The sequence below is a fragment of the Aspergillus japonicus genome, assembly GCF_003184785.1.
Source record: "Aspergillus japonicus CBS 114.51 unplaced genomic scaffold BO86scaffold_39, whole genome shotgun sequence".
Lineage (NCBI taxonomy): Eukaryota > Fungi > Ascomycota > Eurotiomycetes > Eurotiales > Aspergillaceae > Aspergillus > Aspergillus japonicus.
The window spans coordinates 176,585-192,233 of record NW_020291676.1 but is presented as its reverse complement, the minus strand read 5'-3'; the positions used below and the strand labels follow the sequence as shown (position 1 = coordinate 192,233).

The following is a 15,649-nucleotide window of genomic DNA, read 5'->3' as shown; positions in this document are numbered from 1 at the left end:
GCTCGGAAATCAGGATTTATCCAGCAGGTGGAGATCGGAGGACGGGCTAATAAGCTTCTTTTAGGTTGTCTCCGGTGGAATGTTGGGTGGATGTTATCGGAGAGACTATCCGGCTCACTCTCTGCTATCTTATACTATACTGTACTTGTTCAGGTCTGATTGGTGTGTTCCTTATCGGAAGGGTATCTCTATCTGGAATACAAATGTGAAACAAAAACAAAAAAACAAAAGGAAAGAAAAATGACCGCTGAGACGGTCTAGAATGCGTCATGCCAGGATGTTCTTTCCCTGGCTGCGCCACGCAAACCTGCCGTGCGACGAGAGAGCAATGGCGTGAGGTTTGCGCGGGATATCAGGGCGAGCAAAATGCCGTCCATTCTGTGGACAAGCTGAACTCCCCGAGTGTTGGGATAGGATTTCGCCCATGCTTTCTCCAGCTGTCAGGAGAGAGATTCGCCGGTCTAGTCGTCGAGTAATTCGGTGTCGAGGAATGCAAGTCAAGCCAACGTCCATCGCCCCTACTTTTCATACTTCAACCATAGTTCCAATGTTAGTCCACGCCAGCAACCAAGGGAAAAAAAACAAGTAACCGGTAGCTACCTTGAACAGTAGGGCGGAAATATCCTCCGCGTCTTCTTTATTGACCCGTGAAAGCAGCAGCTCCAGCATCAACCGATACTCATTCGCCTCCGTGACCAGCTGATCCATCTCCCTGTCAAATGCGACCCGAATTAACCGCGGTGTCCATGTAGGTAATAAACCATCCGACCGTCCAAGAGGGAAGGGAGCATCCCTACCTCTGAATCCGCTCGCGCTTATGGGCCGGGTACCAGCATTGTTTGCCCAGCATGGCACACCGCTGGCATTGGTTCTTCTCGCCGGTGCACTTGAATTTCCCCTGTCGACACGAGTTGCACGCCAGCGCGGCTCGGCTCTTCGGGGCGTATCCGCGTCCCGCCTGTCGCGGGATGGGTTTCTTGTTGCGGATTATGGTATGAGAGGTTGGGTTCGTGTTGGTGGTGGAGGTGGTGGTGGTGGTGATGGCCGATCGGGGGAGGGGAAGGGGGAGGGGGGAGGATTCTTCGGACGATTGGCTTTGTAGTTCAGGCGAGGGCAGGGGCTCTGGTTGTTGTTGTTGTCTTGGGAGTTGTCTGGTGTCATCCGTGCTTCCCATTCCCACCCATTTGGGCGCTTCGTCAATGTAATTCAGGACTCGAGAGATTTCCATCACGGCCGATCGGGGGGTGATCGATCGTGTAGTACGTAGATGTATGTGTAGGTAGGCGGAGGGGGTGGGCAATTATGGGGTAAACCGGTTGGAAGTAAAGTTAAGAGTCAGGGAGATAGGGAAAGCCCACCAACAGCAGAAGGTGGGCACTATGGTCGACTTTTGTAGAATAGGCTGAGAGCAAAACGGGAACTCATCAAGTGATTATTTCCGTACTTTGCCAGCAGCAGCCGCAGTAGTAGCAGTAGCAGTAGCAGCAGTAGCAGCAGCAGCCAAGCCCTTCATTCCTTTACCTTCTGGGCTGAGAGGGATTGAAGTGAACGATGGTGACGTAGTGGGTTAGGGCTCCCTTGCAGCCAACCACCAAACAGGTTTGCATAGACAGGCCACTGGAGGCCACTGGAGGTCACTGGAGACCACTCGAGTCCACTGCATTCCACCGTCTCCACCACTCTTTCCCTCCCCTAGACTAGTTGTTTGGCTGCTCAAGGCAAGGCAAAGTAGGTTTGCCGGCCGCTTGGGGCTCCCAGGGCCTCGACCCTCGGTCGGTACATTTTCCACCAGATTGACTTGGCTTTTCCTTCCTTTGTGGTTTTGGACCTGTACGTCTGACCAAGCTCAGCTCCCCCATCTAACCGGATTACCAGGAATTAACATTGTTTCCAATTCCAGGTTTTTTTTTGTCTCTTCTTCTGCAGTGCTATGAAGGGAGTGAAGATGGTTGTTAAGTAGGACCTGACTAGCAAAACCCTCCTCCCTTCGGGCTGAGCCGAATAAAGCCGACAGAAACCAACTAGAATGCTCGCTACCGGGAAAACACCCCCCCCCCCCCCCCCCAGCACTCCCAGTGACGTAGGGTAGGTAGCAGTGCAAGAGTAAATTAACCCTTTGGCCCTCGGGACTATCTTCCTGGACCTCGAGTCGATGGGGTCCACTTCTTTCCATAGTTCTCGAAAGTCGAACACATCCAGGGGCATGTGAGCAATATTTTTTTTTTCTTTTCTTTTTCCTTTCGTGTTGCCTTTGCGCCTTCTTTGCTCTCAGTCCTCTTACCCCGCTGGTCCGTAGCCTACTCTTTCTCACTTCTACTCGAATGAGACATGCACGATTCGTATTTTAGGCGAGACTAGCCAGTGGAGGGCGTTTTTGGCGGTGTCACCTCCCACAATAAGAGACCTGTAAATCACGGATTCGATATCCGGGTGGGGGTTGCATGCAATTTTTCCAGCCTGGCAGTTTCCGCGATCGGACTTGGTGGCTTGGGAGGTGATGAATCATCCCTTCCGCGCCTTTGATTTGCGGATCTCCGTCGCACCCTGGGTGCCTCGTCTTACTTACATCCGATCGAGATTAGCTTTGAAAGGGGGGAAGGGGGATTCCCCGGGGGTTCTACGGAGTATGTATCACAGCTTTGCCTTTAATAAACCTGACTTTGGGACTGATTCATCGCCTGGAGTTTATGATCAGTACTTATGCTGGACCCCTGGGGGGTGATTCCGATTCCTCTCCCCGAGTAATCTGTAGTGCAGAGCGGCTACTCCGTACCAAGGTTCAACTCGCACCCGAATCCGGATTCCAGGGCTGGCCGGGGACTTGTTGCTGGCCACAAAACAAGGTCATTCGCATTGGCCGCTGCATGGTGGCAGGTAGCACATGCATCACAATCAGATCAATCGATGGGGGAGTCTACCGAGAAACGACCGTACTTTATTCCCGGTTGGTAGGTTGCTGTCGGCGGGGAGCATCAAGGGACAACTGACCCCGACCTCGGAGGTGGGGTGTTTATTCTCGATGTCCTCCTGGTCGAGGGGCGGGCTGACACATTAATGAGTATCTGGGTCGGTGACCGTTCTCTGCTGCACGCAACTCTGGTTGAGTCATCTGGATATCTGGTGTTGCAGTGCTACAGAGATTCCATCCGGTGGTCTACAGTTCCACCGCTTCAGCAACCGGCCGAACATGGGGGAACTCCGGCAATGCTGATAGTCTTGCTGATAAGCGTGCTGCAGAACTTTGGAACTACATGTGGACTAGTATTCACTACTGTAAAGTCTCTCGCCTAGCCCCAAACTTGGACTTGACTCCGAACCAGACAACTTTCCCCCACCCTTCTCGAGAATGTAACCAGATGAGGTCAACCTGCTGTGGTGGCCCGCCCGTCCTTCGGATTCCCTCAGCCGAGACTACCCTTGGGTTACTCATAGCAAGCACGCCTGCATGATTCTCTTCAGTCTGGAAACCTCATTCCCATCAAAGGTCACCCGACTGATTGTAACAAGCCCGCAAAAACGACATATCTCACTCCATTGATGGTCCAAGGATATCGCAAACCCCCCCGCCCCACACCAACCTGAGACCTCCCAGCGGGCCCTCCCTCTCCAACAGTCCAAACTCCAATCTCATCCACCCTGGAGGAAGTGGAGTTTCCGGCGAATATTTCCGAGCTGCGGGCTCGCTTAGAAGGGGGTGATTGGCGAAGGATCGACAATAGAGTCTCCCGCGCTTAACGACACAGTCACCTACCCAGCTAACCAGAGAGAGGAGCACATGCTGATGTTTATCTCCGGTGACGGAATGGTGTCCCTGCGTGCCGACTGCCGACCAGTTCTGACCCCTGCGGTAAGCGTGATTGTCAGCACGGCCAGGTGCAATGGATGTTGTTCCGGATGATGTCAGTTCATTGCTTTAGGTCTTTTGGTGACGAAGGTGTAGTGGATCTTTGACCTTTGCTTCCATATCTCCACATTGGTATGGGGCATGTACGGCAGTTCAGTTGCCGATGTTCTCGCAGGTGATGATAACTTCAGACTCACCCAGAGGTTAATATATCTCCCGCTGCTCTTCTACCCTGGAAACCTTTTCCGGGCTCAGTGCTTTACTCCGCATGCGCAGGATACATGCGATACGAGATCTGGATTGGTTGAGGCAAGAACTCAGGACTGGCCATAGTCTTCTGCTTCACAGAAGCCAGGACTTCGGGATAAGATGCGAAGCGATTGGTTGCTATGTAATGGCCTGATCAGGTTGACGATTGGCTCATGGGCTGTGTTACTGGCTCGGTTTAGTCCATTTACTCGTTGAATTTTAACTTGAAGAACCTCTTTCAGAATGTGGTTAACTGTGCGCTTAGCCATCTAGCAGAGGATGGGAGGGGCCATAAATGCAAGGTCCCCTCGGCTGTGGCCCAAGATGTAGATGCTTCCTACAAGAAATGCTCGTACCCATCCTTGAAAGAACAGTTTCGCAAGCCCTGAGAGCGAGACAGATCTTTGCGGCTTGCTTTGCTTCATTTGCTAGATTGGTGCTCCAAGAGTTGTGCCTACAAGCCCGAACTGGTAGATCTCAGTCCTCATATATGTGTCGACACAATGAGTAGTCCGGTCCGCAGCACACCTTAAACACTACTTCTTTGGCTTATAGGCTCACTCATACATGGGAGCCTCACTTCTATCTCGTACTGTTATAACCCGTACGATCAGCATTGAATTAGAGACGATCTATCCATAACTCTGCAGAACAGAAGATGTTTTTGCCTAAGGCTCACATCGTACTGCCGTGGCCAGGTACGGGCGGTGAAGGCGACCGGTGGCCGGCGCCTGCCATTTTTGGAAATACTGGCATGCGCGGGACTCGGATTCTCTCTCAGTCAACATCACCGTCATCTCGTTATGATCCTCCTCCTCCTCCTCCTCCTCCTCCTCTTCTCCATGAGTTGATTGATAGCTACATTCTCAGCTCCCTGTTGAGTCTCTCCGCACTAACTATGAGTCTCACTTAATCTGAATCCCCTCCCGTCGCTACCGATTTCCTTCTTGGCTAATGCTTACTTCTTTGTTTATTCTGTGCCGTCAAATGAGAATTTCCAGCTCGATAGCACTTGCAGTAGCAAACTGAATCCCTCAAAAAGACGTCTTCTTATGATGACGCTTCTGGCAAGAACGCGCGTCGTTTTCAGCTGAGAGGGGGCTGGAGGCGAAGGCGCGCAACAGATACAAACGCCCCTGATGGTGAAAGATCACCATCGGACTTCCTTCATCAAGATGATCGTTCGCAATGATCATATCTCCACCACGGGAATTCGCTTAGAGCCGAACATCCACCGTCAAATCCTCCCCACTCGAGAACCTCGCGAGCCACAATGACCGCAACCTCCGAACCCAGAGACGAGTACAACCTCCAGGGGGCGTGGGAGCGCGTGTGCCGCTCGTTCGCGCAGACCATCAAGGCCGATCTGACGACCGCGCCCAAGTACACCATCGAGGAGGTCCTCGAGCAGATCCGGGCCTGGGAAGCAGAGGGCCTCGAAAGGAGCGCCGGTACAAACAAGGGAAGACTGTGATCGACAAGACCTGGCGTTCGTGAAGGTTCTGGGCGGCATTGTTGCGCAGGGCGCGAGCATGGTACGTCGCAGTCGCCCCTATGCCGTATCGCCCAGAAGGTGAGCTAAGCTGCTCGCTTGTGTATCTTCCTGGCACAGGTGTTCGCGCCCAGTAGTCTCTGTTTCAACGCTATCGCCTACTGATTGATACCGGGGCCAAGTACAAGCGCGTCTTTAGCAGCCTGGCTGAGCTGTTCCGGAAGATCTGTGACCTGTTGGACCGCATGCAGATCTACATGCGCCTACAGAACGACGCGGTGGATGTCGTCCTGCGGAAGATCCTCAACCAGCAGTTGCTCTGTTTTGTGGATATCTGCGCCTTGTCAGAAAAGAAGCTGCAGGGCCACAAAGTCCTTATCGCCCTCAAGGCTTTTGCCTTCAGCGGCGATGAAGGGGTCAGCGCGCAGTTGGCTGGGCTGGCGACCCTCGGCGAGCGCGAGTCCCAGAGACGCGCAACCCAAGGAGACTTTGTCAGCGCTGGCTTGTTATTGGACGAAGTCAGCAATAAACAACGTCCCGGCGAGATTCGAGACAGTTTGGCTCGCTTGGGACACAATCGCCAGGCCATTATAACAAGGAAGATTGACCCGCTGAATGCAACCCATGGCAAAGAGGATATTGCCGAGCTTGATGAAGTTTTCACTTAGGTCATGTCTGCTACAAGACCACTCACACTGAGGGAGCTTGACGAAGTGCTCTCCCTCAAAAGCCGTGCACCGTCGCTGAGACCACTAGCAAAGGTCATTATCGATCAGTATTCGTCCCTTCTTCGGGTCGAAGGCAAATTGAATGGCGCAAGCAAGGATTTCGACCTCAAGTCCCGTGTATTGTTGGTGTCGGAGTCAGTGAAACACTTCCTGGATGCACCATTACGAGGTGATACAGACATGGAAACGAAGGTTTGGGATGATGTTGAGGCAGTCAACAAAAGCGAGGTGCGAATTGTGCGCCGATTCTTGGAGTCCGTGTGCAATGCTAGCCTCTTCCAGAGATTTGGGTTTGAAGACTGTTTTGTGGCGAAGCTAAGCAGAAGCTCTCATTGTCGAGCAGTTATTGAGGGTAATGCATGTGTGGTTGTCCAGTCGAGAGTCGTGTGGCTTCGACCTATACGGCTGGCCTGGTGGATCTGAATAGCTACAATACAACACGGATTCTCTTTGACTGCTGGTATCCTGAGCAAACATGCTTTGTCGCAAAATATGACTGTTATCTCGTACTTTGCGATTGTTGAGGCTAGTCCAAGCCACAGTACAGCCTCTTCTAAGGTATGTACCTGCTGTACACATTCTTAGAAGCGGCTTGGGTACCCGCTCAATCGAAGCGAGTGGCTCAGTTCATAGTTTATTTACGTTTAGATTCAACTCGGAAAACCGAGCTCGTAATTGACCCAAGTATACTCGAACAAGCACGGGTTCGTGTTGATGCTATTGTTCGGTACGCCGGCCAGCCACCTTTGTTCATTGGTGGTGTCGTATATCTTCCATGGTCCGGGCCGCGGAGGCACTGCACCCTGTCACTATTTTCGTCCACACAAGCCTTTGGAATAAGCTTTCCCCGGATTTATTGGAGCTCAGAGCTCGAATACTTTTAGGTCTGTGGGCTCAGCCCGGGGCACTGGTGAGTTCATCCATGGTTGACTGACGGCTATCTTCATTGTTTGACATGCGTCCTAGATTGAACCTCACTGGTTACTATATGGTCTGAAGAAGCATAGCCTCTCTCTGCTGAAGATATAGCTTTTGATATGAAGACGATATCTATATAAACCTCAAGAAGTTCACGACAACTCCGGCTTGACATCCTCACAACAACAGCAAGTACAACAGCAACAACAACAACATTCAAGTCGACTCTCAATTGTTCAATTCCCAAGTCAAACTACCTCTCTACAAGACCAGCCATCACAATGTATACTTCAGCATCCACTCTCATCACCGTCGCCTCGTTCGGACTCCTTGCGCGAGCCCTGCCCACCGCTCGCTCGCGCAACGAAGTTCCAATAACGTTCTACGCGGCCGGTGGGGTACAGCTCACCCAGAGCTTTTCCACCGATGGAGCTCCTATCGCCATCAGTACGACATCCCTTCGCATTACCTACCACTCCTGCCTTGTGTTTCGTGGTTGCTAACACCTTGGTTCAACAGACAACGGACTGAGCATCTCCCGTATCTCATCCAGCACTGAAGGCGTTACCTGTGTCTTCAGCGGCATAGACCACAGCAGCACCACTGTCCCCGGCGCCGCGACAGTGGACGTCGGGCCACCGCAGGTGCAAACCCAGGGCTACTGCTTTGTGAGCTACGCTCCATCACCGGACTCAGCGAGCTCGTGGGTGCCGTCACCATCCGCCACTCCGCCGACTCTGATTCAGCCCGATGACGCGTGGACAATCTGGGTTCAGCCGACGGAGACCCCGTCAGTCTTGCGTCGGTCTAGGCAGGATCTGCCGGCCCCGGGAGCGGGCTCTGGTGATGCGCCAGAACTGGGGTCCGAGGATCCAGCTACCCCCGCTCAGCAGCTGGATGAGCCATCCACCACGATTCCCCCTTCTGGCGAGGTTACTGCACCGCCTGTTATTGCTCAGGAACCGGTCATCACGGATCCGCTTCCTGGTAGCTCGACTGCGCCGTTGACGTCTTCGTGTTCAACAACCCCTTCCACTGTGGTTACCTGCACCACGACCCCACCGCCTGTAACATCATCAACTATGACCCCATGCCATGAGTGCGAATCTATCACAACATCGTCGCCTGTGACGTCCTGCACTACCAGCCCCTCTCCCGTGACGTCCTGCACCACAACTCCCCCACCTGTAACCTCGTGCACCACGACTCCGTCGCCTGTGGTGCCACCGACTACAACGCCGTGTCATGAGTGCGAGTCTACTCCTACTCCCTGTGTTGACTGCGACCCGACGCCTACTCCCTGTGAAAACTGCACAGCGACCCCTCCTCCCTGTGAAAACTGCACAGCGACCCCTCCTCCATGTGATGATTGCGAACCGATCCCTGCTCCATGTCCCGAGAAGCCTTGCGTCAACAAGACCTGCTCTGATGACAGCTGCTACAAGGAGCCTGGCCCGGCGAAGCCCTGCCCCAACAGCACTTGCCCTGACGATGACTGCCCCGAGGGACCCTGCACTGATCCATCGCCCACTCCAGTTGAGTGCCCCGACGATGAGTGCGCCGAGCACCAGCGTCCCCCATACACCCCAGGGTACCCCTCGGGCGACTACATCGAGATCAACTTCAACGGAGAGGTCAACGCCGACTTCGCCGAGTTTACGCAGTAATCCCCTTCCCGTGACGGATCTGGCCTTTCGACAGCGTGTTTGAAGTGTCGACCGCGGTGAACGATAATGAGGCTAGATCTTGGACTTTGAACCAACCCAGATACAAGTTATGGGGCCTACACCGCTACTGCAATGTTTGGTGGTTCACCAGTTGAGAGCGCGAGGAGTCTATGGAGTTGATGGTTTGAATGGAGATGATTGTCCCTTGCTTTGAGTTTGATCTGTTCAGCTGTTCCTCGTGCTATGTTCAATGACTTTCCTGGTCACGTTGTGCTTTCTAATGTTTTCTTCCTATGCTTGTTCGTTGCATTGAACCTTCTACACTATGTTTGCATCCTTGTCTTGACATCCAGTACAGTTGCGCAGGTATTCAAGGTCTTTCTGGTGCATACACACGATGCTACTACTGTTCACGTATTTAATCCTACACATACAATGATTACTTGCAATTATATCACTTCATACCTGGCATCGATTTCAAATCGCCTCTTTCGTCATAGAAGCTCCGTCTCTGGCATCGGCATATATGGGTAGTACTCATTGGATCTGATCACATTGCGCATGCTTATCTTATCGCTTCGGCGCCGAAACTCGATGCGAGGCCAGTGGCTCCACTTTGGCCTTCGGCGCCGAATGGCGTCAACTTCACCGGGCCGGAAATGCCGAGCCAGGCGCGACAGGCAGGCAGTAAACACATCGATCTGATGTTGAAGGCAGGGATAGGATTCACACCTTGTTATATGAGTGTATTGTTATATTTGTGTCTGGTAGCTCATTGCATGGTTAAGGGCACCGAATCTACAGCGCAAACACCTGTCTAGCACAATCACCCCACTGATCATAGGGACACTGAAGTATACATCGATCACGCGATTGAGTGGAGATAAAACACTAATGATGTTGTCCATGACACCGCTAAGACAAACTTGTCCACTACACCATCTACAAGGAGTCCAACTCAAGCCCTCACCACCACGCCTACCCCCGTTTCACCCACCGCCACAACCGCGATACATCCACCCCACCCCGCACCCGCACCCCCCAATACAACCCCAACGCCGCAGCCACATTGAACCCGATGTACACCCACATGAGCCCGAGATTCCGCCAGCGATCCACATACTCCGCCGAGAGCTCGGTCAGGTACACGTTCGAGTCCGTCATCTGGCAGTAGGCGCAGTCCCGCGTGGCCTGCGGGTTGGCGAGGGCGCCGCCGGCCCGCTGCATGTACGCGGCCAGATAGCTGCCGCAGGTCTGGTTGGCCGGGGGTTGGATCGTGATTTGCTCGAGGGTGGAGCAGTGGACTTCCGTGTTGGCGAGGCCGGTCGAGAGCATGCCGCTGACCAGGTAGGTGAGCGGGGAGACGCGGTACATGAAGATCCAGAAGCCCGGGAGGGCTGCGGGGGAGGCTAAGACACTTTGTTTTGGGGAGGAGGGTTAGTCGGACTGGTATGCAGCTGGAAAATATGGGCAGATAGAGAGTCAAAGGGACGGACTCACCCGCAGAAAATCAAGCACATGCAGAACAGCAGCAGCGCCAGCGTCGCGCCCACCTCGGCCGTCGCCACGCCCGCCACCATCATGATCGTGAACGTGCCGCAGTGCATCAGGAAGGACCAGATGAGCAGGAACATCAGCCCGCCGCGCTCGCGCGTGGCGTGCGTCTCCTGGGCGTTGCGGTCCATGCCGATCAGATAGTAGAACGGGAGGTAGATCAGCACCGCCGCCAGCGAGTTCCAGGGCAGGTCGGCGAAGACGTTGGCCAGCATGAAGGCCGACCAGGCGTAGGTCTTGGCGGGCCGTTCGCGGACCTCATACAGGTCGCGCTGCTTGATGAAGTTGGGCATCGTCTGGTAGGCCAGGAAGGCGAAGATGACGAGGAGCATGAAGATCGCGTAGGTCTGGTGCTGCAGGCCGAGAATGGTGATCTTGGTGTTCAGGAAGGAGAGGCCGATGAAGAGGGCCTGCGTCGGTCAGGATGAGGAACAGGCATGGAGAGGGGTAGAACGTGTGGGCTTACCGCGCCAAAGCAGAGGATGAGCTTCGCGTAGATGTAGGAGGGCGTTCGCCAGTACTGCTCCATCACTCGCTGGGTACACAGTTGGAGCTGGGTCAGAAACGGGGCCGCGTATTGCTGGTTGGAGTCGACTCCAGGGCTTTGCGTCGAGGGCTTGCGCTCCTCAAGTCGCTGCAACTCTTGTCGCACCTCCTGGTATTCACGGCTCCCCCTCCATGTGGCTGGCCAGTCGTGCGTGGATTGCGTGCCGGGTGCTGCCCCGATCACTTCTAGCATCCACTCAGCCGGATTCTCTTCTCGGGTACACAGCCTGGCACCGTGTTGCTCGAAGTAGCTGGTCAGAACCTGGGAGTTCTGTCCTATCGGTCCGAAGTAGACCGTGCAACCGCCCTTGGCCAGGAGGAGTAGACGGTCGAACTGTTCGAAGAGAATGGCTGAGGGTTGGTGGATAGTGCATAAGATCGCCTGCCCGTGGTTGGATAGCTTGCGTAGTAGCAAGGTTATCGACCAAGCGGTCTGGCTGTCCAAGCCCGAGGTTGGTTCGTCAAGAAAGACCAGTAGATCGGGCTTTGCAGCGAGCTCCACCCCGATAGTCAACCGCTTCCTCTGCTCAACATTCAGGCCCTCGCCGGGAACACCGACGACTGCGTCCGCGTACGGCCGCATTTCCAGCAAGTCGATCACCTCCTCGACGTACCGATACTTGTCCGCTTTGGTCACCGAGGCAGGCTGTCGGAGCAGGGCACTAAAGCGTAGCGCTTCGCGAATAGTACTGGTCTCGAGATGGACGTCCTGCTGCTGAACATAGCCGACCCTTCTCTGGAACGAGGCGTCGCGAGGGACTCCATTGACAAAGACTTCCCCGGACACCACCCCGGTCTTGACTCTGCTGGCAAGGAGATCGAGAAGCGTGGTTTTACCCGCGCCTGAGGCTCCCTAGATGGTGTAGAATATCAGTACCGGCTCAATTGGATACTAACTAGGACAGATCCTACCATCAATGCAGTCAGTGTCCCGGGTGTCACCCATCCGTCGATGTGGTCGGATATGCGGCGCATCTCGCCTTTGATCGGTACATCGTAGCACACATCTTTCCAGTGAAGGGTGTTGGATTGGAGTTGGAGGTTGAGCTCACGGTCCGATACCGCAACATGGTCGACTGTCGTTGCGGCCTCGCTCTTGCCGGTTTCCTCGTCATGGCTTGCATGTCCGATGGCACTGGTTGCTTGTGACTTGCGTTGGAAAACGAGGACCTCGCCTTTGGAATGATCGAACGTCACGAATTCTGCAATCACTAGGTACATCATCATGAAAAAGAGGATGAAGGCAATAAGGATGCCGAAGTTCCTGATCATAATCCAGTCAGTACAGTACAGTACATGGATCGTCTTGAAGGGCATAGTAAACACATACCTCCATGTATGCGAGAAGTAATAGCTATAGTTGGCCGCCACGTAGGCATCACCGCTGACCAGGCTCGAGGTGGTCGACGCACCGGCCACGGCACACGTTCTGTACTCACTCGCAATGTCCTGATATCCTGGCCCCGAAGGCACGAAACTGGCACACTCGAAGTAGCGGCCGTGGAACTCATTGGCCACCAGCGTCTCGTACGAGTACGCGATTGGGTTGATGTAGTTGATCCACCGCAGCCAGCCCTGCATGTTGCGGGTCGGGAGGACAAAGCCCGTGTAGACCACCAGCGCGAGGACGCCCAAGGCGATAGGCGTAAGCGCCTGCGGGATCGTGCGCGTGGACTGGGCAATCGTGCGGAAGATCATGGACATGGTTAGGGTCGTCATGAAGGCGAACAGCAGGTAGATGACCACGTGGTCGGAGTCGCGTCGCAGGTTGGACATGTAGTATAAGGGGATGTTGAAGCCGATGGTGGAGAGCACCTTGCTGGGCAAATCGCAGATCATGGATGCCACGGCTTCGGACATCGGGTGGTAGAAGGCGTAGGCAGCATGTTTCTCGACGATGGGTCGTTGAGCGTAAAGCGCTAGGATCTGGGGACTATGTTAGCGATTGCTGATCAGGTTGCCAAGATGTACTCACTTCTAGAGCGCTGCTCAGAGCATTGAATAGCACGGCGAAGAACAGAAGCACGCAGCGATCGACGAAGCTGGCGGTCGAGTCTTCTAAGTTGTAGAACACACTGCCCAGGACGAGGGAGAGGAAGAAATTCCCGAGCACCGTGGCGAAGAAGAAGGTGGAGTCGCCCAAGACTCTCCGGTAGCCTCGTCGTATGCACAGTAGCACTTGCTGGGGAATTGATATGGTGTAAGGTGAGCTCGGGGTCCTGCAAAGTCTACTTAAGCTTCGAGCAATTTTGTGGCTACTGGGTGACGCTTCTTACATCAATCGAGATCTTTCCGCCTTCTTGGAGGCCGCGAACTTCTCAAAAACTACCTCTGCGTCATGTTGTTGGTTGAAGTGGTCGATCTCCTTGCAAAGCTCAGTTTTCAGTTGACTTTGTCTCCAGGCTTCAGCGAATTCATCGGGTGTTCTGGGCACTCGAGCTTCGAAGCCGGGTCGAATGATGCGTTCCACGGGGTTGGTCAATGAGGTAAGGAAGTCTCCAGTCGTTTGTCGGTCAGGGCAAAGATAGCCCATGTCAATGAAGTACTGCTTTGCTCGATCTACCGGGCCAAAGTAGATCTGTCGACCTTCATAGAGTACTGTCACCTTGTCAAAGCACTATTTACAGCACATACGATGCACGGGTCAGTCTGAAAGCTTTATGCAGCACGTCGAGGGAGTGAAAACACACATCGTAGGCCTGTTGCGAAGCCTGGTACAAAGCAACCACAGCTGCAGTACCAGTCATCTTGACGCCCAGTCTGACCGTTTGAATGAACTGCAGCGCGGTGGCGCTGTCCAGCCCGCGGGAGCTGTTGTCCCAGCATTGGATACAGCTTTGTGTCAGGCATGTTTCCGCAATGCTGACACGCTTCCTCTCTCCGCCACTCACCCCGCGGATGAAATCATCCCCAACCTTGGTGTTGATGGTGTGTGAGATACCAAACACCGCCATGACTACATCGCGGAGGTGAGTTGCATAGGTTTCCCGGGATACACCTGGGAGTCGGTTCCGAGGGGTTTTGGCTAGAGCTGCGTACAACAGCGTCTGTCCGACTGTAAGATGCGGGAAATGAACGTCTGTCTCGGCCTGGTAAATCACATCCCCGCGAAATTTGCGATGCATTGTCTTCCATGGAATGCCTGGTTGCAGGAGGAGGTTTTCAGTCAGCTCCCACTCGAAATGTGATGGGGTCTGGCCTACCTTCATAGCTAAGCTCCGTGGAATCTGCCACTGATAGTCCATTGGTATGTCCTGCGATGGTCTTCAACAGGGTAGATACGCCACTACAGGTATAAAATCGAGTCAGTCAAGGCCAATCAAGCTGTTACTCGTACGGTCTGATAGAACGTACCTTCCTGGCTTTCCTAGGACTAGGAGCATCTCGCCGCTGCGGACAATGCCATCGTGTTCTCTCAAAATCTGTACCTCACGTCTTCTTCCGGGGACCAAACCGACCATCAAATCCCTCAACCCCTGCAGCACAACGTTCGCAACAGTTGGTTGGTAAGCAGCGCCACCTCCGTATCCACCCACGCTGAGATGACGGTAGGACACACCCGCTTTGCGCTTGGGGTACCGCTCAGGATCCTGCGAGGTCAATTCAATTAAGGCCTGCACCCATCTCTTGGCGCTGAACTTGGGAGAGTTGGGATCCAGGCACGTATCCTCTGTATCTGTGAAGGGATTGATGGAGGACCCGTGAGGCCACTCATGTATTGAGTCTTGCGTGAAGCGTCTTGCCAATTTGAGGATTTGGCGCTGATTTTCGGGAGATATCTGCGCCGGCTCGGCTTCATCTTCCACGTTGGCTGTCCGATCACTAGACGAGGTCGACGCCGACCTGCTGGCCTGGGTGGTCTGCTCAGGTAATTTGGGTATTGTAGCTGGGTCGAGCATTGTGAAGGGCAACAGAAGAAATTAGGGCACGGAGTCGAGCTCGGTTGGTAAGGTCGTCGAGGAACAAGATTCTCGAAGGTAGCTGTGTGTTGAGAAAACAGACTCCATGACAGCTTATATCATATGCAACACAACACTACATCATCAGCATGTGATTTAAGGGGATTTTCATCCATTCTACTGGGCGAAAAATGCAGCGCAGTACTGTACCCGACATGATGGACGGCGCCGACGAGTGACTAGCGTCGGAGGCCATCGGAGCGGAAGTTAGGGCCACACGGCCTTGGGCATCGGAGCTCATCGGCGGCGAAGACAGCAACGCAATAAGGGGCCGATACTGCCGATACTGAAAGCAACCTTTGTCTCCTCCTCTGCTTCCACATCGTACGCGTATCTGCGCACGTTTGGTGTCATGGAGATGATGTCAGCGGCGGCATCAAGCTCTGCCGCGCTGCACAAGGCGTGCGACGCCTGTCGGACCCGGAAAACGCGATGCAGTGAGTGTGGAATGGAACCCTTTTGAGTGTCTTCCGCTTTGTCTGATTTTGCCAGGTCTCTCAGGCACCAATGCCACGTGCGATCTCTGCCTGGTAAGTCAGGCCACCATCCCTGCAGCCCTCATGGGCCGGTGTTAATCTACTGCAGTCGCAAGGGCGCCCCTGTTCCTTTACGCCAGTGAAAAGACCCCGCAAGCGAAAGTATGAGTCGGAAGGTAGTCTGCGCTGAATTGACGATGGATCTGAGACCCGAAC

At 54.0% G+C, this 15,649-nt stretch overlaps 4 protein-coding genes across 4 annotated transcripts; 2 read left to right on the top strand and 2 right to left on the bottom strand.

Moving 5' to 3' along the window:
* Positions 1-153: 153 nt before the first annotated feature.
* BO86DRAFT_390639 (Zn(II)2Cys6 transcription factor domain-containing protein) lies at positions 154-1,450 on the bottom strand. Its single transcript, XM_025672437.1, has 4 exons — positions 1,089-1,450; positions 798-927; positions 601-712; positions 154-530 (listed from the first exon to the last, which is right to left on the bottom strand). The coding sequence occupies exons 1-4, from the start codon at positions 1,159-1,161 to the stop codon at positions 519-521; spliced, it is 327 nt and encodes a 108-aa protein (XP_025525916.1). The 5' UTR covers positions 1,162-1,450; the 3' UTR covers positions 154-518.
* A 3,916-nt stretch (positions 1,451-5,366) lies between these two features.
* Positions 5,367-6,685, top strand: BO86DRAFT_457477 (uncharacterized protein; the record flags this gene model as incomplete). The annotated part of the gene is made up of 3 exons (XM_025677227.1): positions 5,367-5,544; positions 5,576-5,628; positions 5,768-6,685. 3 exons carry the CDS (start codon positions 5,367-5,369, stop codon positions 6,251-6,253), a joined length of 717 nt encoding a protein of 238 aa, XP_025525915.1. The 3' UTR covers positions 6,254-6,685.
* Positions 6,686-7,512: 827 nt separating this feature from the next.
* On the top strand, positions 7,513-8,898 carry BO86DRAFT_411213 (uncharacterized protein; the record flags this gene model as incomplete). The annotated part of the gene is made up of 2 exons (XM_025674566.1): positions 7,513-7,678; positions 7,751-8,898. The coding sequence occupies 2 exons, from the start codon at positions 7,513-7,515 to the stop codon at positions 8,896-8,898; spliced, it is 1,314 nt and encodes a 437-aa protein (XP_025525914.1).
* Positions 8,899-9,876: 978 nt separating this feature from the next.
* On the bottom strand, positions 9,877-15,005 carry BO86DRAFT_420396 (uncharacterized protein; the record flags this gene model as incomplete). The annotated part of the gene is made up of 11 exons (XM_025675202.1): positions 9,877-10,315; positions 10,399-10,862; positions 10,919-11,851; positions 11,911-12,262; positions 12,329-12,924; positions 12,974-13,217; positions 13,275-13,615; positions 13,689-14,140; positions 14,202-14,284; positions 14,353-14,858; positions 14,997-15,005. 11 exons carry the CDS (start codon positions 15,003-15,005, stop codon positions 9,877-9,879), a joined length of 4,419 nt encoding a protein of 1,472 aa, XP_025525913.1.
* Between the last annotated feature and the right edge of the window lie 644 nt (positions 15,006-15,649).